Raw genomic sequence first — 27,761 nt, 5'->3', positions numbered from 1 at the left:
GTACATGTCCTAGATCCTCATGATGAAACACACTAACTCTTATTTTTCTTCTCCTGCTGCTGTGTTGTATCAGGACTGAAGCCATGAAAAAACAAAGATGTGAGGAAAAGACTTCTCATGTGCTGTGCACCCAGAGCCATCTCACTGAAGAAACAGTGGGGAAAATGTTTAAAATCCAGTGTCTCATTTATTTTAGAGCTCAGAAATGAGCTCTAATACCTACATCAGGAATTAGGAAAATACTTACATTTTCCTGTAGGCAATGTGTGTGCATATTTAAATATATCAAATATATATAATTAATAAAATAAGAACATTCTTATTAAGCAACATGAAAAAGTGCAATTTCTCTTCCCTTTCACATTTCCCTACCCACAAAAGACACCGATTTGTTTCCAGATGCATAGCAGGGAGCATAACCCAAAACACTACAAGAAAACAGAAGAAAATGTTAAATTTAAATTCTAGTTCAAGAAAAAAAAGGCCACTAAAAGCCTCAAAAAGCCAAAATCCCACAACAAGAATGTTTGCATAGTCTGGGTTTTGAGGTTTTTGGGTCTGGAAGGGTTTTTTGGTTGTTGTTAAAAGGAACCTCTGGAGACAAGCATAGTTTTCCAGGCAGACTGTTGTAGTAGGGGAAAAGAAAAAGGGAAGAAAAAAAAAAGCCTTGTTTTGCTGTTTGTTTAAATATAGGTGGGGAGGGAGAAGTTTAAAAAAAACCCCACAAAGCCAACCCCTCCCCATCGCCCTCCAGGAATTTTCCACCAAAGCTATAATCTCTACAACGCCTTTCACTCCCCCCTTTTTTTTCCCAACCTGAGTAGCAAAAGTTCCCTGAACTCACTGACACAAGGTGCAGTCCCTAATGTCACAAGCAAGCATGGCTACAACAGGCAACAGCAGAGCTGGGCTTTCACTGGCAAAAATTATCTGGTTTTCCACTGCTCTCCCACCTCCAAAGCTTCCCAGACAAGCCTGAGCCCATTTTCAGCGGGCTGCATCTCTGGTGAACCCAGCAGTGCCCTGCAAGGATACTGCAGACCTCCGATGCCTCAGCACCCGAGAAGGGACAGCAGAGCTTGCTGGGCTCAGCAGCAATCATGAAAAACAATGATAAACAAAGTGGGCCAGAGTAACTTCAAAGTTTTTTAGAGTGACTTTAAGCTTCTCCCTCTATTCTTCCCAAGCAAAAGACCTGGCATTCCCCAAGAACTGATCACAGAAAGTTAGGAGCTGGAAGGGATCTTGAAAGCTCATCCAGTCCAACCCCCCTGCCAGAGCAGGATCACCCAGAGCAGATCACACAGGAATGTGTCCAGGCAGGTCTTGAATCTCTCCAGAGAGGGGAGACTCCACAACGCCCCTGGGCAGCCTGTTCCAGTGTTCCATCACCCTCGCGTTGGAAAACTCTCTCACATTTCCATGGAACTTCCTATGCCTTCCACCCACTGCCCCTTATCCTGTTTCTGGCCATCACTGAGCAGAGCCTGGCTCCCTCCTCATGGCACCAGCCCTTTTACATATTTATAATCATTCATGAGGTACCCTTTAGTCTTCTCTTCTCCAAGCTAAAGAGACCCAGCTTTCACAGTGGAAGATGTTCCACTCCTTTAATCATCCAAGCACCATAGACAACATCCCAGATAGCTCCCACCACATCCTATTATGGGCACTCACAAGCATGAACCATGCAGCTCAGAGCATGAATCACACCTTTGCTAGGGATCTGACAAGCATATAGCATCACTGAAGACATCAAAAAAGAGAAATCTCTGCCCTCAAGTTGATCTTACCACTAGAGATGAGTGTTCAGGGTCACCACTGCAGTATTACTCCTATGGGTAAGTTCCTTTGTCACTCACAGATAGTAGTCACAAGAGATTGCACGGTAATTTACTAAAAGAAACCAGGAAATTAACAACCCTGCAAAACACAGAGACTGTGACTGGAAATCATCTCATAGGGTCTACAGAAGGCCTGGAGAATGTCTTTGGCTGTCCATCCTACCACACACGGGCTTAAGCTGGCCCACCAAGTCAGGGTATTCAAACTTCTGTCTTCTTAAACTCCAAGGAGTTTCCAATGTTCAGGAAAAGGTTGGATCTGTATTACATTGCCCTCCAAGCAATAGCAGAGTCTTCCTCCTCTACACACCCATCAGATTTATCAAAAACCTTTTTGCAACAGTCTTCTGTGTCTCCATCAAATACACCTTTAAAAATTACTGGTGCTGCAACTTCATCTGCACGGCTATGGAAAACTGGGCCACATGGAAGGTGTCCCGAGAAGGGCCAAGAGGATAAGCAGAGGGCTGGAGCTGCTCTGCTGTGAGAAGAGACCGGGGCAGTTGGGGCTGTTCAGTCTGGAGAGGTGGAGGCTCCAAGCTGACCCTATTGTGACCTTTCAGTATCTTACGGGGGCCTACAAAAGAGCTGGGGAAGGACTTTTTAGGATGTCAAGTAGTGATAGGACTGGGGGCAATGGAACAAAGCTGGAAATGGATAGATTCAGACTGGATGCGAGGAAGAAGTTGTTCAGCGTGAGAGTGGTGAGACCTTAGAACAGGTTGCCCAGGGAGGTGGTGGAAGCCCCATCCCTGGAAGTGTTTAAGGCCAGGCTGGATGAGGCTCTGGACAGCCTGATTTAGTGTGATGTGTCCCTGCCCATGGCAGGGGCAGAACTAGATGATCCTTGTGGTCCCTTCCAACTCTGACTGATTCTATGATTCTATGTCTCTGCCAGAAGCATCCTTTTGCATGTCCCACAACATAGCAAAGCAAGAAGCATCCACTCATCTTCAGTAACTGCTTCAAATTTAGCCCATTTTCAGAAATACTCAACCACTAACCTCATCAGCCTAGGATCAGTGGTACAAAACTGGGCTCTAGCTGTCCTGAATCAGGGGCTAGAAGGAAAGAAAAAAGGAGGGGAAAAAATTAAAAGAGGTTTTTTTTTGTGTTTAGGCTGTCAACTCAAGCTTTTTTGTTCCTCCATTCACTAAAAAGCCAAAGAGCATTTTGAAGAGCATCTGAGAATTTGTTGTTATAAAATAGCAACAAATTTGTTGTTACTTATCAAAAAAAGCCAAAATACAAATCCATGCCATCACTGCTACAAAAGGAAGTTAAGGAAACTTCTCCCTGTACAAGAAGAAAAGGTTGTTTTCTGCTGCTGGACTGTGAAAGAACATTACTTAAGCACAAGCAACCTATGTTATTTCCACAAAATAATGAACTTTTATTTACTTAAGTAGCTTTTAAACTACTTTTCAAGTGTACTTTTAGTCCAAGAGAGCTGTGGTTTCAGAGGGACTATGAGCAAAGCCTCAACTGTTCAAAATAAAGAAAATAACACCCCACAAAATAAAGAAAAAAACACCCCACACACCACACTCTGAAGCAGGAGCACAATTTGCATCATCGGTTTCAAAACTGACACTTTCCAGTCCTCTCCATGACAGTTTTGCACAGGGACTGATGCTTTCCAGACTAAGCCTCTTGCCCATCCTAATTACTGCTCTTGGGGTCTCCAAGCTGACTCCCAAGAAGGGTGGAGAACTTTCTTCCATGGAAACAAGAAAGTTGTTTGGTCAGCTCAGCCAAAATTCGAACAAGCACTGAAGCTTACTGGATAATTAAATCCAAATGCCACTCACAAGCCTCTCTGGCAAAAGGGGTGTCAGAGGCTGCTCACTCTCTGCTTGGCTTGGTTTGAGCAAACCGAGAGAGCAGGATGTGTGGCTTTCTCCTGGAGAAAACACCAGGCAATCAATAGGAACCCCACACCAAACAGACATGCAAGATTGGGTTCTCCTGATCTAGCACTGTCAGGACCCAAATATACTTAAACCTTGCAAGAACCTTGCAAGAAGGCAGCAGTGAGACTACACAGCAAACATCTTCCAAGGCTTTGCCACAGCCCCAGAACATAACAGCTGCAAGTTGCACAATAGCAATGGAATATCCACAGAGCTCAGATGGCCTCAAAGACTCATGGAAACCACTAACTTCATGCATCATGTGCAGGTTCTTGCTCCTGAACAACCTTCTGGCCCAGCTTCACCCTTACCCCGTCCTGTACAAATTCACTTAAGGTATTAGGTTGACAGGATTAAATGCTCAGTGAAGCCTGCTGTCTTCCCTGTGCAAGAGGAATATTTCTGCAATGGAAGACTGGGTCAAAGAAAAGCTGGCTACACAGACAGTAAACACAAATTTAAAAATCAATTGTGTTTAGCACTGTTCTTTTGTCTCCAGTGTCTCTTCCTTCATTCTCAGCTCTTTATTTTTCAGCTATTTTCCTCAGAAGGAAACTAATTTCTTTGCCCCCTACTTCCCACCATCACTCCAATTTTGTGCTTTTAAAATGAGCTTCTTGTGACAAGTCTCACTGGATCACATTGCTAGTCCAACCAAGAACCACTTCAAATTGAATATAATAAAGGTCTCAAAGAATTTCCCAAAGGTTTTTGGGTGGGGGAAAACATTCACAGTCAGAGAATAAGAACACACAGAAGTAAGCCAAGAGCAGTCCCAGGAAACAATGATCAGTGGAGCTACAGTGGACATAGGAAGGCTGATTTTCTATTTTTACTGAAATACACTGATACATTTTGGCAGGATTTTACACTCAAACTAAAATACCTCTTTCACCAAGGCTGAGGTTCTGTGAAATAGGACTCACAGGTCCCAGGTGTTCTAGGCATTCAGCGAAGTCAGTTAGGAAATGAAATCAAAAAGCCACAAGATGACACATCTCTCTGCCCTTCACGTATAAGTTTCCAGCACTGCTGCATGGCTTGTGTCCAGCATGCCTGCAGGAGAGAGGAACCTGGAGTTTCAGTCTCAGTACAGCAAGCTGAACTTGAAGAAAAAAAAAAGCAAGGGAGACATATTGAGCCTGAAGGTCAAAATGGACCATCCAAACCAAGTCAACAGGCAGGAGAGAAAGCAAATGAAGGAACAAAGAAAGAATTTAGCTGTGTTCAGATGGTCTAGACAGGGCTGTTATTGTTGGCTTCACTAATAGGTCATTGCTAAGAGGCAGCTTATGGTAGTTCCATGATGCTGCTTCTACCAACACTGAAAAAAAAAAGAGGCACTATCTGGATGAACTACACAGAAAAGTCTGCAGAAGTAATCGAGTCCTGTAAAACATGGCAGGATCTGATTTCAGCCTCTCACACACATCAGGCAGAAGAGCTGGGGCTAGGAAAAAGTCCTGGACGCTGTAGAAGGGTAGAATACTGTGCTTTGAGTCATTGCAGAGCAAGGATGGAGCCTGTAGCTAAAGGACCACAGGCTGTCTCTTACACTTCCACTTGGATCCAAAGTAAAACCACAGACGTGACCACTTCTGGTCACTGAAGATCCCACTGTGCTTTTCACAGCTGTGATACTGATAGCCCATTTCAGTGCTTGTGCCTGTGTAAATTCCAAAGGCATCCACCTCCCATCGTTAGCATCCCACCTCTCTGGAAGGTGATGCAATCACTGGGTATATCCCCAGGCAGAGGTAAGAGTTCCGTGAAGGCTAAGAGAGGGTGGGAAGCCTCACAGAGACATTGTCACCTTCAGTAAAAGCCCTTTCAAAAGGCAACGCTTTGAGCATGCAGAGACAAAAAATATGGACATGTAATAAAACATAGGGAAAAGAAATATGGACCCATGTGACTGTGACACTGGCAATTTAAACCTGTCCTGATGGCTTGTCAGCTAAACTGGCACATGGAAAGAGAGACAAGCTGGGTTTTACACCTCATTTCATAGCCAGGAATCTGAGACAGACAAAAGTCTTGGTCAAGACTACACAACCCTGGAGCCAGAGCTAAAAACATTTACAGAGCTTACAGAAAGGACTTAACTTGTCTAGCCCCCCTGGCTGTATGCAAAAGCCACTCAAAGTCATTTAGCAGCCTGTGCTTCATAGTCCTGCTCTAGAATCACGCAGGGCAACTGTTTCAGAAAGCTGTCCAAAAGTCTCAGTCTGAAGAGCTCACACAGTTATCCCAACGGCCTTTTAGTAACTCTCAAGTCCAGTTTGAGTATGGCTCTCTTCTTATTCTAGTCATTAGATCACGACGCATTTTACTTCAGAAACCCCACCAGGAACAGAAATACCGCTTATGTCCCGCAGGTATTCACACCTGGCTCTAGCCTCTGTTTTAACTAAATGCAAACATGGCTTCTTACACTGATCCTTGACTCACTTCTACAGCTCTTGCTAGCCGTTGTCTTTTGTCCTTTATGAAGAGCAGAGCAAACATCTCAATAGCATACCATGTTCAATGGCCACACCACTTTTCCATTTCTATTTGCAGTGTAGTGTGGTGTAACAGCAAATCTGGCCCATGTTACAGTGAAAGTTCACATTGGCTGGACCCACAGCAACCTCGACTGCCCACTGTCTTCATCAGAATGCCAGTGTCAGTGCTGGGTTTCCCTTCCTGGTCCAGGGAACCAGACAACACTTATCTATGTGCAAGAAGGTGTCAAAGAACTTGCTTATGAAGACAAATGCTGCCTCTTCTCCAAAAGCCAGAGGGGGGAAAGTTTGGAGACTGAGAATTCTGAACACAAGATTTTTGTGTTTCTTCAGTGCCTGCAAACACTATCAACAGACCTGGACTGCCACCAGGATTCAGGACATACACAAAATGTCTCAATGATCTTAAGAGTCTCTTCCAACCTAAATGATTCTGTGATTCTAAACAGCAAAAGGGATCAGTTAGTAATTAAATATCCTCATAGTGACTTCCCCAGTCAATACTAGGAAAGAGACCAGTGAGCTAGAAGATCAAGAACTTAACTTGGACCCTAACAAAAATCCCTAAATAAGTAAAGAAGGGACCCAGTCACTCTCACAGGCAGGTACAAATAGTTCGGCAGCTCATCCCACTGCCTGTGAATGACCCATGGCAAAACAGACTGCTGCTTGCACCCATCTAGTGAGAGATGCAAATAAACATCAACAAATAATTTTGCCACTGTCTGGAGGACTGTCCAGTATCTGATAAAGAGAAAAATTATCCAATTACTCTCCCCCAGTCCAGATTACTGTGCACTGCAGCAGACACCAGCAGAGCATGTTTCCTTTGCAAGTCAGCAAAGGCTCACCAGCAGCTGGATCCTGCTGTTGCTCACCCTGCTCCAACCCCACCCAAGAGATGGCAAGGTCACCCCTGTGCAGGACTCAAGGGCAAAGCACAGCTCAGCAGGTCAAACAGAGCAATTATACATGAGGAAGTGAGGAAAGACCCTTCTGATATGCAGCATTTCTTGGCAGGAGTTTGCTTGCTGATGTCTTCAGCTTGGGGCGCAGTTACTGCTTTGTGCAAAGAATCAAACCCAAACATCAGAGGTTTTTGTTTTCTCAGGGGTAAAGCTCATTTTTAGAGTTCTTGCCTTCTATTTCCCTTCTACCCTATGCTATACTCTCAGGTGACTGGTAAAACTGCATAGTCAACAGATCAGAGAATTTGTTTAGACCAAAACCAACCCTTCCCTTTACATCCCCTTGCCAAGTGGGACAGAAATTGGTGCTTAGGACTTAAGGGAAAGTGAAGAATCAGTTTTTAAACAGCTAAACCAGTTATTTAGAAAATTATTATTAATAAAGCTTTATATCACAGATACAACTAATTCTGATCACCACAAGACCAAATCAGTCCCCAAAATGCTCATGTACACCAATAAATTACCTCCAATGTAATATTAAATGATCAAGCTCTTAGAACGTCTTTAAGAGCATTGAAAAAACAGGAGCGAATAAACTGGTAGCAAATATGTATTTGACATCCGGGGTGTGAGAACTTGAACTGCTCTCAATTTCCCCACGGAAAACCCAAAGGCAAGATAACACTACTGAGACTGCATCCCCGTTTAGTACGGCAAGAACAACATCCCTAAAACATCAGCTGATCAGTATTTCACAATCACCAAGCCAAAGAACTTTTCAAGAGCACTGCAAGGCAAGTTTTATCACTTAGGTAAGACTTCGAGTAGCTAAGCCACAAATCATACACAAAGTTTCTCTTAATGAACATAAAGATGCAGCTTGAGACCGACATACCCTCACCCTAGAGATTTACTAGGGAATTTTGCAATGGAAAAGGACTCGGGATACAAAAGGTGTTTGACTCAGCTTAGCATGGAGGGAAAGTAGGATTAACTTTGTGGCTCACTACAACTCTCCACTCCCAAAATAGCCATCCCTACAGCATCGCACAGAGTAAAACTCCACAGGATCAGAGATGTTGGCAGAGCTCTCCCATGCTTTCCAACATGCTGCCCTCCTTCATAGCCTCATCCCTGTGCATGCTCATCACCACATGTTCCCCACACATACCTGCGCACATTGGGTCTCCAGCATGGAGCTCACAACACAGGTCAGGGACTCATCTAAAGAACTGTACATTCCTTAGACTACTTCTATATTTAGTCAACTAAGCAAGATCAGCACTCAAATCCTGCCTGTGATCTCTCATAGCTAATTGCCAGCTTGCAGCCTGCTTTGTTCTTGCCACCTGATGGGCACCAAGCTGCTTCCCTACCCCCAGGCTGCTCCCGACGAGGCATGCATCCCAGGGGAGAAATTTGGTTATACCTGCAGAAGCAGTGCTGAAGTACAGGCTACAACACGTTTCCTTGGCTAATGAAGGTATAACTGGGCAAGCCACTTCACCTCCAAGTGCATCTAAGCTTGACCGTGAAGTAGGCAAATCCATTTGAGGTGTGCAACACACATTGGTCCCCTGCTACCGATGCTCATGAAGAGACCTAAAGCAGGGCAAAGATTAAACAAGCATATTTCTATTAGCCAAAGAGCAAGCATTTACCCAATGGAGCACCAAAGAGAAACTTAACCCAGCCTTGACTGTTCCAGCTGCCAAGGGCTTCTTAGCCCTGAACTGGCTTGTGCATTGGGTGGCTCCTAGTTGCGGCCCTACAGAAGACAGTAAGCAGAGACAGGAATACAGCAACCAGAGTCAGGGTTTTCCTATAAACACACAGAGTGCTGCAAGATGAGCCATGCTAAATCTGCGTCAGTCATTTAGGTTGGGAAAAAACCCTCTCTTAAGATCATCAAGTTCAAGTGTAAACCTAACACTGCTCTTTTCGCTTTTGTACATTCAAGAGTATAGGAGAACTGCAAGCAGAGACTATCCCCTCAAAACCCAAAATTAACCACAGTTAAGAGAATGTTGTATGCCTGTGGCTCCAGAGAACATCCAAAAAAGATGGGCTGCTTGGTGTTATGGCAGGATGCTTTTTCCCCTCCCAGCACCTCCTTACCACTTCAAAGGTACCAGGTACTGGCTTCTCTCTCTCATCCCACAACAAACTTTCATAGCTTTTTTGCTAACCCTGCCCTTTACTCCAGACTTTTCCTTTAATGGATTAACAGAATTAAATTAAACCTGGGGCAATTTTTCCATCCTGTTTTCCTGCTAAGCTTAAAATTTGCTGTTTCTGAAGAAAGGCAGTCTGTTTTTTTCCACCTCTATCAGTTTGGTCTAATAAAAGATATTACCTCTCCCTACAACCTCTATCTCTCTCTTGAGCACACTTGAAAGGAGAAAAATGTTTATCCAGCAAAAAATGAAGATGGGAACTTATTTCCCCTGATTGCCTTCAAAACCTCTGAATGTTATTTGTGGGCTCATAAAGACCTCTTTCTCCCTCCCAGTCCAGCTACTTCCAGTGCTCAAAGCCACAACCCAGAGCCCGTGAACTCCTAAACTGTTGCTGCAACAAGGACTGTAATGTCTCAAATAGAGTGAGGCAGGTCCAGTCCTGCATTCCCAGGTGCCCAAAGCACCTGGCATGACCCTACACAGGAGCCCCTGGGTGCAATGGGAACATTGCCGAGAAAGTGAGGAGATATGGACACCTCTTGATTTGGACACCTCGAGAAGGGAAAAAAATGAGCTAGAAAGCCTGATGTGCCCTTTGACAAGATAAACTACTGCAATTCAAGCTGATTTTATGGAGGTTTATGAGTGTATTATTCTTCTGACCAGCAGGAACTGCAGTACCAACAGCAAATAAAGACTTCAGCTCCTGAAGCAGTCACTGAACACCTACAGCATGGCCACACCTCTCCTTACAGAAGTCACAAAGTCCTTCCAACGCCATTTTCACCTACAAACTGTCCCACCTTCCTTCTCCATACAAAGAAAGAATCAAATGCTTCAGCATAAATATAACCATTACACACCTGGAGTAAAGTGTCCCAGGACAATCCTAAATGGAAGCCCAAGTCATTTACTGAAGACCAAAGCATGAAGCTAAATCAGAACAATTCTGTCCTGAGATCCCATGCAATATCCAGTTGCTCTTCCATCAAAATTCAGCCCTCTTACCTATCCTGCAGAGACAGATACAGATCCTTGAGAAGCAGAGTAAGTGCTAGTGGTGCATAGTGATCTATGCATCATCATCAGATCTAGTGCCAACGACCTCTGCTTAGACTGACCCCAAACTGGCATATGTAGATTGTCTTGGATTTGTAACAGCAAGCCAACCAACTTGCAGCATCAGGATGGCATTGGTGCAGAGGGCTTGTCCAAGCACCACATGAAACAACTTAACTATGTCAAAGGGGAAGCTGACAGAGATGCCAGAAGTCTCTATTTCCATCTTGTGGTCTCAATAAGAGGTTATTTACCTTCCCTACAATATGTCCCGGAATGAACAGTTCTGTGCAGAACTCACTGTGCACATTGTAAATAGGAGCCTAGGAAGACAGGTAAACCTGGAATGGATCTCCAAAGATCACTTCATTCAATATATCTCCCCTGTGGTATAACAGAAGGAAATCAGTGACAATTACAAATCCCTGCTCTTCCCTTGAAAATGCTGCCTAGAGGAAGCAAACACACATATGAAAGGAGGGGAAATAAAAATATTGAAACTTCAAAATTTAGCCAAAATTTCTGTGCAACAAAGCTGCTGCAACAACCCTTTAACCAACAAACACCACTCTGTAGCGCTGACCCAGACACATACCACTTCATTCATCCTGCCCCAATTGTCAAGGCAGAGACTAGATTCAGGACAACACACACCGTGGCACTGTCTGAACGAAGCCTGACAGATCTATCTAGTCTCTACACAGGCACTGATGCTGTTGGTGATGAGGTATGGCAGTGCTTCAAGCAATGACATTTAGGGAAGGGGATATGCACAGCACCTTCCACCCAGCACAAACGTAGGCAGAACTACCAGTCTGTACAAGACTCCTACCAACTCCTCTCACCTTTCCAACAGTCACAGTGCCTTGCAGAAGGGTGCTCTCTACAGCCTTGTGCAGTATTCCCACAATCACTGCTTCCCCACTGCATCCAGATTATGCCTACAGCTGATGGCCTGAAGACATCTTGAGCAGTTTACATCAAGGGCACTCTCTCCAAAAGAAGCCATCAAACTGACTATTGCCTAAAAACTGGGCCAGAACCAGCAACTCATTCCCTGACGATGCTCAGAGCAAGTCTGAACTTTCCTTCTTGAAAAAAAAAGAAGAAAAGAAATCAAACCAGGAAACATTCATCAGGGAGTGGCCTTCAAAGTGAAAATATCTGTAAAAAAATCTTGGGGCTTTTCACTAAGATTTTAAACTGAAATTTGTCATTCTTTACATTGAAGAAGTAGGTCTGGACTTTCTCTTCGGAGTTTTTTGGGGTTTGGTTGGTTGGGTTTTTTGGTTGTTTTTTTGGGGAGGGTTTGGTTGGTTGTTTTTTTCTTGGCATTAAATGAGCCCTCTCTCCACAAAAAATGTCTTTTTATGTAACAGAGAGAGAGCAAAAAAGCAGAATGGTTAAGTCAGGATGGGATAAACATCACTTTTCTCCTTTCTCTGTGAGGGAAGACAAACAGTTGAGGTGCAGTAGTGGCATCCCATTCTTCATTTTTGAAATTCAAACCAAAATCAAACTCTGATCACTCTCCCACAAGGTTTGCAATGACAATCTCTACATTTACTAGTATCCTCCCTCCTCTTTTTTTATTTTAAGCACCATCTCAACAAGTCCTGAAAAGTTTTAGGTGAACTCATGTAAATGCTATAACTGTAAAAGCTAAGTGGCTCAACCTGGACTCCTCTAGGATCTCCTCTCCTTTCTTGGGTCACCAGGTCAGGAAGTCATTTCAGAGGATGAATTTAAGCTGCTCTGTAAGCTGCCTCTCTGCGTGAAGAGAACAGGATAAACCCAAGCTCATTTAGCTCCACCTGTCAACTGGGCACTGACCTATGTGAGGCAGAACCTAACTTTGTCCTCCAAACTGCTGAGCTTCCTCTTCAGCAAAACTGAAGAAGTGCAGAACCCCTTGCAGCTGCTGGAAATGCTACTGGCTGGCAAAATAGCTTGTAGGCTACTCTGGAACTGGTTTTGTGGTCACTGTTCATACTGCAAAGAGTTTTCTCATACTTTGCCATGCTCACAAACACATGGAATGCTGCCTAAATCCCAGACTCTGCAGTGCTGCTGTCAGTAAGGCATGTCTCTCCTGCAAAGCCCTTTAGTGAGGATGGGAAGAGACCAGTCAATCCCTCCAACTGTGTCCCACCTGTGTGAAAAGTTACAAGCACAGCAGCAAAGCATGGACATCTTCCTGCAAGTAAGAGTAAGGTATGTTTTTGCAAGACTAACATGGTAAGCTTGATGGCCAATGGCATGAGAAGCTGATGGAGGCCTGGGCCTTTCACACTGATCTGATTATTCACATGCTAAAACTGAGAGTCCAGCACTTGCAAGTGGTCTCAATTTCTGTCATCACGAATTTTCTTTAGCAGCAGAAATGATTATGATTATTACATGCCTACAGAACTATGTATAATTTCCACTTTAAGCAAGTCTCCCCCAGCACCACAGAGCAACTGATACTCACCTATTCCAGAGAAAGAGGAAAAAGGTGCAAGTGATCTAGGTCAACAATTAGAAAAGCAATATGCTCAGGTTCTGTTTGAAACAGAAGCTTCCTTGGGAGAAGAGACGGTGAATTAAGATGCTTTGCCCAGATACACAAGGCAGACTTGGGAAGACTCCGTGTAGAACATGACTCACCAGATCACACTGATGGTAAGAAAAAAAAACTTATCCCATTTTGGCACCACTGGAGAGCAAAAAAACATAGAAAGCAATGCAGTATTCAGACCTTTCTGGCAATGTCTCCCACTCTGTTATCATGCTTAGTAGCCCAAACTAAAATCAGCAGGCTAAAGAAAATGAATCCACTTCTTACCCATCTTTCCATCTACATCAGGCCTCCATTCCACTGGTCCCAGACACTTGCACCTTATCCTGCACTCTCAAGCATCCACCCTGAAATAACAAACATATACAGAGTTACAGATTAATTTTAACATGTCAATGGAGACAGAGACTGAGCAGGACCACTCTTTGCAACGTATTTCCTCCAGGAAAGAGGAGCATGACTCAGGTGGGAACTGAGACCAGGAATCTGCCCTCCTCTACACACCCCAGAAGTAACACACTACAAGCTTGGTATTTTACAGAATTAGATCTTGGAGGAAACAATTTATACTTGTGTCATAGGTCTTCTTTTGTTAAGATCTTTAATGCATTATACTTCTAATACACTTTTGCATTATTTATGTAACCTTAAAGCAGTACCACCTTTAATGCAGTACATTTTGCAGCATCCTTATGGGTTAAGTCTTATTTGGGGAACAGACCAATAGCATGACACAGAAAGTTAATCCCAGAAGCAGCTTGTATCAAAGCAGTAATCTGAATTTAGGCAACTCAAATTCCAGCCAAGGTTCCTAAAAGACCACATGGGACAAAGCCCTGAGTCTGGGTAGCTTTCAGCAGTAATGTATGCTTCATACATCACTCACGCAGCCGTGTCCCTGCCCGCCCTGCCAGAGTCCCTGCCTGTTGCCAAGTGTCACTCATGGCTATCTGCTAATCTGCCCAAAACCAATGCAGAAATGGGTTTGGTTACCTGGCACACTGTGTTTAGTCAAAGCTCTGTGCCCAGCAAGGGGTGGGGTTTTATTGCTTGAAAAGAACTTAAGACTGTAAATCCAAGTCTGTTGGAGTCAGTCTTGCTCAGTAGTGAAAACATAACAATTTAGACTCAACAAAAGCACAAAAGAGCAGTGTGATAGAAGTGATCAGCAAAGACCACTTTAGCTGACTAATAGCACACATTTCTATGTTGTAAACCTGGTGTGATAGCACAAGTAACTAGAGAGACATCTTAACTGCTTTGTCCAACGTAAGAGGAGAAAGACATTCCTGTTCTGCAGTCACTGCAGGCCACATTGCCTCAGAGTCAATGACAACTGTGCACACGACACAGGCATGAATTTCGGAGTGTTAATGCACCACGTGTTGGGCAGAAGCAGTAGAAAAAGGCCCTTTGAAAATCCCCTAGCTCAGTCAAATCGATTTAAATGCAATAACAAATTTGAAGTGCACCAGAAATGATCGCAAGCATGAGTTAGGATGATTTTCTGCAGCTCCAGCATCTTGGTGCTGACAAGCCAGAGAATATTTATCCAACTGTTTTGAGAGGGACAAGCAGGAAGGGAAAGCGATAAGAAAGGAGCAGAGGCAGAGACGTCCATGTGTTTCAAAGTGCATCGTTCCTTCTGCTGCTGCAGCTTCCACTCAGCACAACACCATTCAGCCTAAGAGCCCATGGCCACCAGGAACTCTGCCTTCTCCATTTTCAAGACAGAAGCACCAAGGAAGCAACTAATAGTCTTTGAGAGGTTGAAAATCCCACCTTGAGAAGGAACTGATCAGTCTATGCAACACCAAATCGAGAGAAAGCAGAAAACCACCAAGAAAGCCATGTTAAAATTCCATCTAAGTATAACAAGAGCAGGCAACAGCCCAAATCTTCAACACTTTTGCTTTCATGATTGATGCAACACTTCCAGCAATTAAGCTGTGTGCAGAGTTTGCACAGAGGGCCACAAGCAAGTAGTCTGGATTAACCCTAAATTCCTGGGATAAGCCAGGCTGACCCTCCTATCAGTGTGACAGACTTTTCCAGTGGCTTTGTGAAGACCTTCCAGACCTTTGCAACCCGTATCTAGCCAAAGACATGCACCTACAGGAACTATGCAAGTGAACCCAGGAAAAACCAGGTGACCTTTCCAGAAGTACAGTCCTGTCCTGTGGTCTTCTCCATCACCTCAGTCATAGGCAGCCCCATAAACCCTACTTCGTATCTTGTGAGCAAATCAGCTCCCACAGATGGTGCAGGAAATCTCCACAGACAGACAAGAGAAGAAAGCTTTTCTATTTCAGCAGATCACTTCAATTCTGAGGACAGACAGCTTTCAAATGGGATTGCAAACACTAGCCATTTCCATGGCTTCCCAAAAATACATACCAGAGGCTTCCTGTTAGAGAAGGACAAATTCCTGATTCTGGTACAAATTTTGTCCTTTTATTATCTCCCTTAAAAAACAGGGGGCAAAAATGAGAGGTTAAAAAAAAAGAACCCACAACAACTAAACACACACACACACACACTAAGTGTGTGTGGAATACCTTTTCTGCTCCAATGCACTTCAAAGTGCATTCTCCCACTAAGCTCCCTCAGAGCCTTCAAAGTATTGGCAGCTTACAATACAAACCAGTGAGCATCTGAAACAGGGCTCCCACTTCACACTCTGCTGCTCCCACAGGTAGCAGAACCAGCTTCTGCTGTAAATCTGCTCCAAATCTCCACTGTCAATCTGCAAACTCCTACCCTGGCAACCTCACCATACAAAAACAGCTCCCACCAAACAATGAAAGCAAGACCTCAGCAAAACGTTGGCTCCCAGGGATGCTGAGGCGATGCGGTACTCATATTCCAGGCTTGTGTCACGTATTGAAGAGACTTCATTTGCACTTGTCTGCTCAGGAAGCTGCTGGAGGTTTCTGAACCTGCAGGAAAGCCCAGCAGAGATGTTCTCATCTAGAATAAATGCAGGTATGATTTGACTGAGTCAAATTCAGTTCTGCAGCTAAAGTGATTTGATTTTACTACAGCTACATGAGTGCTAAGTATGAATATCCACACCAGAGCTACATCATAGAACGAAAGAATAGCAGGGATTGGAAGGGACTACTGGAGACCATCTAGTGCCACTCCCTGCTAACCCAGGTATATCTAGATAATGTAAGGTTATTAATCTATTTTAGAACTTAATCTCAATTCTTTCCTATTATCATCATAGGACGGAATTAAGCAAAACAGAGTTCAAGGAAGATGACAGCAATACATTTGCCACATACACAACTCCAGCCTCTATGCAGCTAAGCTGTAGCAAGCAAAGAAGCAGAGATGGACAAGAACAGATTTTCCCTGGATATGAGGGGAGATAAGTGGCTGGAAGAGACTTTATGAGAGGAAGACTGTAGGATGTGGGTCAGAAAAGTAGGAAGAGTACAACACTGGCAGCTAGAGTCACCAGCAGTTTGTTACTGCAAATCCCCAAATGGGCTGTTCTTATACCACAGAGACTCAGCATCCAACATAAAACATGGCTCCAAGCTGACATATCTGCCCCCTACTGCAGCACAAGCAAGTGGCATCTCCCTCTGCAGCTCATCATCCCCAGGCTTCCAGAGAAAGCAGAACCGAGTTATTCCTGCCTGAGTACCACTTAGCACTTCGGTTTGAAGGTGTAGGGACACACCACTGTAAATAAAAAAATAAGCCACAGTTGCCCCTGAAATGTAGCTCAGCTGGAAAGCTACTCAAATGAGCACTGCTAAAATTGGGACTTTCCTTGTTTTTTCAAGCAGCAGGGAACAACATGTTGGGCTCAGAGAGTTTAACAAGCAAGAGTCAAGCGGAAAAAATCTCTCCTTTTTAAGAGTTGACCACATTAACTTTCAGCAAGTTTCCGGGAGTCCTGCCAGGGCACTGGAGGTTTGTATACTACGGAACTGTTAAAAATATTATTGTCAATGTTATTTTCAAAACGCTCCAGAGGCCAGGGCCGGGGTAGTGTTAAAGCAATGAGATTGTTCCAAGGGTGAAAACGCAAACGTATGCGTGCTGATAGCTCACACAGCCTGCAGGCTTGGCAAAGATGGAGTCAAATGTGGAGAGAGAGTGGATGAAATATCACAGGTTTCCTCAGATCATCTCATCTTTACAGGTTTGACTAGACATCATAGAACATTTGACTTTGTGCACACAGAACCGCTCTGGAAGCAGATTCTGTATTCCAGGGCTACAGAAAAGAATAGCTAAGGTCTGGAGACACCTCAGACATATAAAACTCTATTTTCATGGCATTTCCCACTCAGGTTATCCAAAGGATGCACCACACAGCGGCAGCCAAAAAGCAGCCATTTAAGACGAGGTATCTATGTAGATGTGGCACTTCAGGACATGGTTTAATAGTGAACTTGGCAGCTTTATGTTTACAGTTGGAGTTGGTCTTAAAGGTCTTTTCCAATCTAAATGACTCTATGATTCTATGTTCGTGAGGATACAAGGGATGGACGTTTTGCAAATGCGTGCAACCAGGCCTGGTTTGCAGGTGTATCTCCCAAGTGAGCTCAAGGCACGAACTTCAGAAATCAAGATGAGGACAGAAATAAAACCAACTTTCTTATGCACACACAGATCAGGCTGCTAAACAAGAAGTGCTTAGCACAGGTATCAACACAGCTCACGTAAAAAGCAAGCCTCTGGGAGCGATAATAACACAGCTGGAAACAGGCTGCCCAGGGAGGTTGTGGATGCCTCCTCTCTGGAGGTGTCCAAGGCCTTCAGCAGCTGAGTCTCATTGTGAGGTGTCCCTGCCCACAGCAGGGAGGCTGGAGTAGATGGGAATCTCTGAGGTCCCTTCCAACATAAACCCTTCTATGATGTGCCCAACAGGCACATTCAGTATGAATACTCGTTAGCTGAGGTTTCTTCTCTTCATTTTTGGGTGCAGCACCCCAAAACTGCGTAAGAATCTTTTCTGCAACATATGTTGCTGGAAGAACAGGTCTGTGCTTAAGAACCATTGTGCATGATGAAAAGCTCAAGAGGAGCCTGCAGTGTGAGTGCAGCCCAGACAGCAACCCTGCGCTGGGCAGCAGCAAGAGCAGTGTGGGCAGCAGGGCAAGGGAGGGGATTCTGCTCCTTTACTCTGCTCTCCTGAGACCTCACCTGGGTCACTTCTGGAGGCCCCAGCACAAGCAGGGCATGGAGCCAGCACAGAGGAGGCCACAAAGATGTTCACAGGGCTACAGCAGCTCTGCTACAAGGACAGGCTACAAGAGTTGGGGCTCTGCAGCCTGGAGAAGAGAGGGCTTCCCGGAGACCTCATAGTGGCCTTCCAGTATCTGAAGCCCCCCTACAGGAGGGCTGGGGAGAGACTATGGACAAGGTCTTGTAATGACAGGACAAGGAGTAATGGGTTTAAACTGAAAGAGGGGAGATTTAAACTAGATGTTAGGAAAGGGTTCTTTGCAGTAAGGGTGGTGAAACATTGGAGCAGGTTGCCCAGGGAAGCTATGGATGCTCCCTCCTTGGAGGTGTTCAAGGCTAGGTTGGATGAGGCCTCAAGTGACCTGTTCTAATGGGAGATGTCTCAGCCTGTGATGGGGGCTTGAAAGTGGATGAGCTTTGAGGTCCCTTCCAACCTAAACCATCCTATGATGGAAGATACCTGTGACAAACGACCCAGCCGAGGCAGCTGTACTCAACAGCTGCTTCTAAAGAAAAATCTCCTGAGCCATCCAGTAGATTCCAACATAGTATGTTGATAGAATAAGAGCTTTAAAACATGCATAACTCCTGATATTAACATCCACAACAGCCCTTTCAAATAGCTATTGAAACCTTAAAGCCTCTCCCCTTTCAACACTCCATCTTCTTGCAAATGACTTTAAAAATCACATGTTGCAGCAGCATGATTCAGTAAATTAGTTTGTTCAGTTAGTTTCTTTTCCTGCTTTAGAGTAATAATGCTTTTAGCAAATTCAATGAAATAATTGGTAATATACAATGGCCCATAAAATGGCGTTGCTTTTGCATACAGATCATAAGACAAGGAAGGGATTAAGGAGGACTCTTCTATCAGCAAAAAATCAGACAACGTGGTCCTATCTGGTCAGAGTTCATGTATTTACATATTTTATATATAGAACAGGCAAGCCAAGTAAAGCAGACCTGCAGAGAACACACATGGTCCCCACACATTTGGCTTTCCACTTGCATCAAAACCTGCACAGCACAGAACTGCAGCTGAATTGAACTCACTTTTTAGAGAAACTGTCTCCTCCAGCAACTGGTAGAGTCAAAATGATTTGCAGACACTGAGTATGCCCCAAAGTCCACCTCAGTCTCACCATGCTCTGTGCCTAAAAGCAAACTTTAGAATCAGGCACTGATATGGCAAAGTCTAAACAATCTTCACCTCCTGCAATCCAGCACATTCATCCCCCTGGAAGCCAGCAGAACCAGGATTAAACATAGCCCTGCCTACTAAGGATGAAGCTCTGAAGCTAGAGGAAAGCACTGCTCTGCATCATTTTCTCTTTTACAGGGTAAAATCCTGTTCTCAGATAGTCATGTGTGCACTTCTAAAGCACAGAAAAAGCTTGATGCAAGTTACAACTGCAAAACCCCTTTTATTTGAATGAATGTAGCCTCCTACATGAGCACAGCAAAGGGGAAGGTCTTTCTCTACATGCAGGATAGAATCCAACACTGAAGAGTGTTGTAACTTTTTCTTCCTACAACTATTCATGACTTTATTGTTGTGCTTCTTCTCAACTGACTGAAGGGTTTCTGGGAAATACATTAAAAATAATTGTATCTGGAAAAATTATGTTTCAGGCCTCTTTTTTCTGAGTCCCTGGAGAAAAACTGGGAGGAGGAAAAAGAGAAACAACAAAGGAGAAATAGATACTAAAACCTTCAGATGAAATACATTCTCAGAAAAGCATTTGTTTCAGCACAAAAATCTTTCCTGGAAAAAGCAACTGGGAGAAAAGTATCTCTGCAGCACCAATCTGCACCAGAAGCATCTGAAATGAAGAGTCTCCATGAACAAAGCTTTACACCAATCAGCTGCAGAGTCAGTGCTGTGCAATGGAGAACCTGGCCCAAGAGTTAGCATCTGTGCCAGACACTGGGATACCCAGTTCTCCACAAGGGTAATGGCAGGCAAGAACCCATCTCTGAAGCTTTTTGGCCTCTGAGAGCATCAGACATAGTTCAAACTTTATGACTGGTCCAACATCCTCAACAGGGAGGTCAGTGGTAAGAGACCAAGCTTCAGACCATGAGGGAGGGAGGTCCATCCAACTTCTAGGCATGCAGCAAGACCCTGTGGCAGATTTAGGGCTTTGAAGCCACTGTGCCATCTTCCATGCTCTTCCTACCTCCTAGCTGACTCACTTTCTCTCACCTTGCAACATCCTGCTGACAGCATAGTGGATAACTCCCCTACCTCCTGTCAGCTGTCCTAACAGCCTCTTGTATGCCACCATCTACTCTTAAGCAGCTATGATCGATTGTCTCTCTCAGAGCCATCCCACTGCACAGCTTCTTTAGCAAGCCACAGCCTCAGCCCTGCAGCCTGTCTAGATTTGATTGATCACAACATAACCTTCGGATCGACTGTGGAGCTGAGGGCTTAAGACTAATTGACTGCTTTCTGCTCTCTCAGCAGCTACCTCATGGGCGAGAAGCGTGAGCTCTGCTGCACGTGGGGACCCAAGAACTGGCAGGATTTGCAAGGTCCTCTTCTTGCTCATGCCACCTCTACCATGCAGCTCTGGATTGACAGCAGACCAGGGGGCAGAAGCAGAGCTCACCAAGCACTTAGTGGCAGACAAAGATTAAAAGACAAGTTATGCTTTGGGGCAGAAGGACCGTGTTCTACACAGCCCCAGAACACTGCTATCCTCGTAAGCTGCTGGTTTATGTGCGCTGTTGGTGGAGTGGTGATGGGATTGTGAAACAGAAACACGCAGCTCTGCCTTCACAGAGGTTTTGTTCTCCTTGTCCTCTTCGCCCGTAATACCACATGAACTGAAGTACACCTGCCCTCGTGTGTGACTGAACACAACAAAAACCAAGCCATCAGAAGAACCAGGCTGGGCAGCACATAGCCATAGGCTCTCACAGCCGTACAGATCTGTGGAGCACATGCACTGGCCAGACCTCAAAGAGATCAGGGCCTACCCTGCCTCTCTTGCCCACCCTGAACCATCCAATTTTCACACAGCTGTGGCTCAGCAGAGCCCGTACGTAGGCAGTTGGTTGCTCCAGTGCACACAAGGCAGCTTCTTCTGGAGAAGCAGCAGCAAACTCTAGTTGCCCAAACTGTGCTACCCATAGCTGTCATGTAATGGTGACCTGCTCCATCCACCAAGAGCAAGGCAGCCAAGGCAGCAGGTCATGGCTGCTGCAGACGCTCCTTCATTCCCCAAGCCCGGTGGATGGGAGAAAAGATGAGGGAAATGAGTAAAAGGCAAGATCCTGAGTCTAAATTCAGCTTAGGACATTGCAAATTGTGAGGCTGAGAGCATGACAGCTCACCAAGGCCAAGAGCAGTGCACAAGGGAGGCAGTGATGAGTAATTTCCTCTCCTAAGGCATCCAGCCTGGTGCAGTGCAGTGGAAAGTCACAGACAGCAGAAGGCTGTGGGCTTTTTCAGCCATCTCAGAGGAAATCTGACCTGAAGATTTTCAGAAGACAGAAGTCCATCACCCTTGAGAGACAGTGGACCAACCCTGAACTGTCATGGCAGTCACACAGTACCTCTGAACTGGAACACCAGCTGCTCAGCTACTCCAAAATCAGGTCACTTATTAGGCACAGTAGGGAAACAGTCAACTACTTTTAGAAGAAAGCTCTGGAGAAATACAGTTCAGCTCAATATTGATTCCCACAGCCCTGCTGCAGAGAGAATTAATTTCCAGGATGGAAAGAAACATACACCTGCATATCAAAACAGAAGACAGAAGCCTTTCCAGTTCTTCAGCGGTATGTCAATGGAAACCAGAAGGCTGTCATGATGGAAAATTTTCAGTTTTCTAATGAATCCTTCCTGCTGAACATTTAATGCTGCTAACTGATGAGAAAAGGCAGTGTCCAGACACTATTTGCAATTGCTTTTTACATCTTTAGAGCAAGTTTTCTCTAAATTAAATAATAAGGCAGATTTGCACCCTGCATGCAGAGCACCCTGCTCCAACACCCTTCTCCCTAGAAGATGCCCAGTTGAGGGAAGGGAGGCAAAGCCCATCTCAGAGCTCATTTGCAAGTGCTGGAAGTTTTCCTGGAAAACATCATTTGTGGTACTGTCACTTCCACACAACGTGCCAAGAGAAAGACCAGCGGTGCCAGACACAGTCTGTACCAGGAAGCTGCCAGCACCAACCCTTCACTCATCTAGGAGCTTTCTTCTCCCGGTTCAACAAAGAAATCACTCAACCATGAGATGTCCCACAGCACCTCCAGAAAACTACACAAAATGCCCTGTAGTGTGACAAAACAGCTCATTAGGCCCCACAGCGCAGCCCCAAGCACCCAACATAGTATCACTACCAACAAAAGCATCCCACTTGTGGCAGAGCAGGCTTTGCTGCTCACCTGCCACACAGCACAGTGCTTGGCCTCCAGTCCTAAGTATTAACCTCACATTGGTGTTAACCAGGAGACACCTTTGGAGCTAGTGCAATAATCCTACATGCAACAATCCTGAAATGAGAAGGCAGTTCAGCACATGCCTGGGTATGAAGGTTCTGCTCCCATACCCTACTTGTGTTGAGCACACGCTCCAGCTCTTCCCCAAATCAGTTAAGAACAGGATCTGCCCCTTATCCTCAACACTCAGCAATTCCAGTCTGAAGAGGCTAAGTGCTCTGAGCTGCAAATGGAACTGGGAAGCACAAAATGAAAATTAAAAAAATACATTCATGAATCTGTGCTGTGGTTACTGAGGAGCAATAAACAAAGCAGTGCTGATGGTCCCCAAGCTCAGGCCTGAAACTCCAGCACTGATCTGTGTGTCAGAGCAATAACAATTCAACCTGCATCTTTCTGCCATCTCCTCTGGGAGTCTTCACATGCTGCTGCTGCTGCTGTCACAGATCACAGCCAAGAGAGCCCAGTCCAGCAGCGCAGATGTCTAGCTGGCATGCCTGTCCCTACCGACTGGCTTCCATTCCCCACCTCCACTACTTTCAAACCACCTACTCCATTATAACTGAAAGGTAAAATTACCTTGTTCCTAGAACAATGCTTGCACAAACTGAGTCCCAGCAAGTCAGTGCAAAAGCTCCAAGCACGCAAAGAATGTCAAATCTAAAACTTTGGGTCCTTTTACTACAAAATCCTCCTGCTGCAAATAGCCTGTGCAGGTGCAAGTCAAGTCACATGCATGCAGAGTCCCTCACCTGCACTGGCTGGCTGCTACTCTTCCATAGTACCCCAAGTAAATTACTCCTGTCTAACCAACAGCCTATTAATAAATACACACCAGGGAGAAAAGTTGCATGCCAGCAGGGAGGTGGACAAGATGATCTAATAGGACCTTTTCCATCTCTTAGCTTTTATGCTTAGTCACAGTATAAATATCTCCCACGTTGAAGAGAAACATGCTGGCTTTGCTTGCCTGCTTATGTTGGGAGAGTGTTGCCCTCTGAAGACATGTCATTTGCCAGCTGTTAATCCACTCACACTAACAGGACTTAGTGAAGGAGCGTTAGGCAAAGGAGGACTTGCATTTGCCTGGCTTTTGGCTTCAGTGAGCTCTGAGGCATCCAGGGTAGCCCTGCCATTTCCCTTCCCAGCAGCCACAAGCAGCATAGGAACCTCATTTCTGTACTATCAGAGTACTTGTGTTTGTCTGAGCACACAAGCCTGATCCACTCCAACATAGAGAGGCACTTACTTTGCCTTTGCAGAAAGAGGTTGGCAAAAGGACAGAAAGAAAGCATCCCCTCTGTCAACCAGTCAGGTCAAGCCTCCCACGACTGACTGCCAGAAAACAGCTCAAAAAAAACCCATATACATCACCCACAAAAGGAAATGCAAGTAATCAAAGGGTCAGAGTAGAATAGAATCCAATGCAGTTTGGACAGCATAGAATAGGATAGTATTGTTTGTGTTGGAGGGGACCACTAAAAGTCACCTAGTCCAACTCCCTGCAGCAAACACAGACATCTTCAATTAGACTGGGTTGCTCAGTCAAATCTGACCTGGAATGTTTCCAAGAACAGGGAATTTAACACCTTTCTGAACAACCTGTGCCAGTGTTTCTCCACTCTCAAAAAAATTCCTCTTTATATCCAGTTCAAATCTCCCCTCTGAATTTAAAGCCAGCACCCCTTGTCCTGTTGCTACAGACATTTTAGTAAAGCCTGTCCCCAGCTTTCTTATAAGGCCCATTAAGCACTGAAAGCTTATGTGACAATTTGCATTGGCATCAATTCACAGCACTAGCAGCAGCAGGGCCCTTGCTTAGTTTTAAATCACAAAAGAAATATCATTATGCAGAGAAAGGTCCAGAGGCTGCATTACTGCTGCAATACCGCAGCATCTGCAAAGTGTATTCAAAGCATGCACCAGTATGCAAGGTTTCTACAAGAGACCATCAGGATCTGCCAATCTCACTACCTAAGGGAAAAAAAACATACAAATTATTAAAAAGCCAACACACCATAAAAAAAACCACAACAAATCACAATCTAGATCTCTTACAGCATGACAGACACCAAGGAATGGAGAAGCAGTGCTGGAAAGGGAGTCAGAAGTAAAAAGTTTTGCTTCATTTTCTAGTTCAGCTGCTGGGCCAGCTCTCCTAGAAGTCAGTGCTTTTCACATGCAGCCAGTTTGTGGAGTCACATGATTACATTCGAACCCATACTTCCTTTTTTATGTTAAAAAGAAATGTTTGTAGATGTCAAAAGCTGAAGAAAGAAGTGTAAGTCATGAAGTTTCAAATGCCCAAAAAAAATAATTTCCGTGATTTTTTGGGAGGAAATAATGTGATTCTGGATTCTTTTCCCCCAGTACTATACACTTGAAACCTTTGACTGGGTGGGGAATGACTTGGTTTAGAAGGGGTTGCAACATCCCCATCCATAAGTTACAGATGAGAAAGGGCGCCATCTTTCACAGCGCCTAGAAAGCAGGCAGCTCCTTTAGGTACCCTGATACTAGCCTCCCTGCTGAAAAGAGCAGTAGGCACTGAGAGGATGATATTAAGGCATAGCAGTTTAAAAAAAAAAAAAAACACCAAAACAGAGCAACCTTCCAAATTTTCCTTCCACTTCTTTTTGCCCAGCACCAAGCGAAGTAAAGCTCTGGAAATCAGCTATGTGCCGGCATCCTCTGCTCACCAGAACTCCCTGATGTACAGCCACTGGTGGGTCTTGCCCAACAGAAATACCTTGTGGCAATAACTAGTCTGCAAATAAGGACCTGGCCTTCCCAAAAAGCCTGGGCTGGCTCTCATGGAGCTCATCTCATACTGCTGCTGAGCCCTGGGGCAGTTCTTCAGCCCACTGTGGTAGCCACCACCGCACTCCAGGCACATGGGCTGCAGCTAGCCACCTAGGAGTAATGAACTTTGGACTGGCATTCAAATATTCACCAGCACCATGAAGAACAGAAGAAATGAATGTAACCTGCAGTGTTATTTTTGCACGGAAGAAAACTATTAAGATCTAGATGTGGTCTGAGGTGTGCTATGCTATGTACTGAATGCATTATATCCATGGAAAATGTGGGTAAACACTGCACTTAGATTGAATCCAATGGTCTTCACCTACTCTGCCCAAAGCTCACTAGGTAAGGTGAAGAGAAATTTGGAGGAGGAGAACAAACATCTGAGAAACCAACAGTTCCTGACACAGGATGCTTGTACAGGCAACGACCCCAGAGCCAAGCCCAGGGCGCAGCATCCCTCCTGCTGACTCGAGCTCAGCTGTGCCTTTTCTCCAGCCCCTCATCAGCGGTGCGGAGGCAGCGCAAGGCAGCCGCTCCCGCCTCGCAGGACACACGCGGGCAGAAGGGAAAAGGGGGGGAAGGAAGCCTGGCTGTTCTCCCTGGCAAACGTTCCTGGGTTTCTGTATTATCTCATCTTGGAGATTACAAGGAAGTGAGCACAAACCTGTTCAGGCCCATTGTTCCAGCTCACCCCTGGCCAGCAGCCGCGCTGCTACTCTTCGGTGCTCCTACCGTTCCCAGGACAGAGCCGCTGCCCTTCTGCGGCCCTCAGACAGCTCTAACCCGCTCCCGCAGCACCCCAGGACACGCCTCTGCTTGCCCGGGGGTGGAATTCACAGCCAAGCGCGGGCAGAGAACATGCACTGCACCAGGTCGGTCCACACCTGCTCAGCTGCTGAAGAGAGCTGACACTGCTGCTTACAGCGCTTAACGAGCCTAACCCTCGCTCCTGCACCAGCTGCAGAGCACGGGCACCCTAAATCCAGTGCTCCACGCTGCTACACTGCTCTCCTCCTTACCCAAACAATTACATTTTGCCTAGCCAGGATTTCCCCTTCCTTCTCTCTGCCTGCTCTCAGGTGCCTGCAAAGGGAGGGCAGAGTTGGGAAAGTTACTACAGAGGCTGCCACAACCTGGCTGCAGAGGTGCCGAAACACTTGGGGACCTCCTGCTATCTGCGGTTACCACACAGCTATCAGCACTGTTTCTCCGACAGTTAATGCTCACCTTGCTGCCCTTGGTTCTCAGGGATGCAGCTGCTGCTCCCTTTAGACTGCATAGACAGAATTATGAAGTGAATCAAGGGTCTACAAATAAAAAAATATGCTTCTAAAACAGTCTAAAGAAATAATCGAATTGACCAAACATTGAAACACCTTTTACTAATACTCTGCCTTGCTGCATTGCTACAGATTAATTCCTCCATTTGAGCTTTTTTTTTTTAATAAAAGAAAAAAAGATGCAATTACGAGCTTGTTTGCAGAATTTTCTCTGCACCTTTTTCTCCTTCCCCAGAAGGACTGGTTTTAAGAGAACAATACCTCCCAAAATGTTCCTATGCTTGCTCATTTAAAAGGAAATAAACAGCATACAGGTCTGTAACATTACTAGCACCTTTCCCCTTTTCACAACAGAACACCAAGAAATGAGACATGCTATGAAAACTAATCAGACTTGGAAGGCACAGGTCTTACTTTGCCCCACTTTTTCAAATGAAGTATTTTATTAGGCAAGCTCAAAAAAAACAGATCATGTTCAAATAAACGAGTTTGGAAATCCCCTTCCCTCCACCTCCACTGCTATTTGCTAAGGAAACCAGATGTCCAAACCCAGCCAAAAATTATCTCAGCCATTCTTAAGAGAGCCTACAGTGAATTTTCATGAGTCATGGAAAGCAACAACTTGTTGCTTTGGTAATGCTTGGTAGGCAACTGATGGTCATTCATCCACAACCAGACTTCGAGCTGTAAGTCAAAGAGGAGATAATTTCTTGACAGATTACACCAGGGACTGCCCCAAAATAGAGCCTTGCAGTAAGTTTAACCTTGCAGGAGGTTTTATAAGACAAGTCACAAAGCATGTCCTACAATAGCATTCAGTAGCTGGGATCCCCTCTGCTCCTGATCCCTGTACAGCTGAGGTGTTGCCCATCTCCTGCTCTCAGAGCAGGCAGAGAAGCCCACTATGGGCAGCAAATGGAGGGGCAAGCAACAGGCCTGGTGAGAAGGTAGCAAGTCCATTACCCACACTGTTCCCACAAGCTGGAGCAAACGGAAACCTGCTTCCTGCCAGTTCAAAACCCAATACTGGAGGACG

The 27,761-nt window shown here is 45.1% G+C and overlaps 1 protein-coding gene across 8 annotated transcripts in view; it reads right to left on the bottom strand.

Moving 5' to 3' along the window:
* LOC135185774 (mitogen-activated protein kinase kinase kinase 3-like) overlaps nt 1-27,761 on the bottom strand; it is a 77,538-nt gene that overhangs the window by 42,312 nt on the left and 7,465 nt on the right. For 3 of the 8 annotated variants that reach the window (XM_064162896.1, XM_064162903.1, XM_064162898.1), the window contains exon 2: nt 13,242-13,321. The exons of 1 other annotated variant lie outside the window; for it this stretch is intronic. In XM_064162896.1, coding sequence (XP_064018966.1) covers nt 13,242-13,245 — 4 coding nt within the window. In that variant the 5' untranslated portion in view covers nt 13,246-13,321. Of the gene's footprint in view, nt 1-1,793; nt 1,877-2,848; nt 2,900-13,063; nt 13,113-13,241; nt 13,322-15,787; nt 15,891-27,761 lie in introns of those variants that run through there. 4 more of the 8 variants (XM_064162899.1, XM_064162897.1, XM_064162902.1 and 1 more) reach the window with 4 other exon arrangements.

The sequence above is a fragment of the Pogoniulus pusillus genome, chromosome 23 (genome assembly GCF_015220805.1).
Source record: "Pogoniulus pusillus isolate bPogPus1 chromosome 23, bPogPus1.pri, whole genome shotgun sequence".
NCBI classification, from domain to species: domain Eukaryota; kingdom Metazoa; phylum Chordata; class Aves; order Piciformes; family Lybiidae; genus Pogoniulus; species Pogoniulus pusillus.
This window is presented reverse-complemented; position numbering and strand designations above follow the sequence as displayed.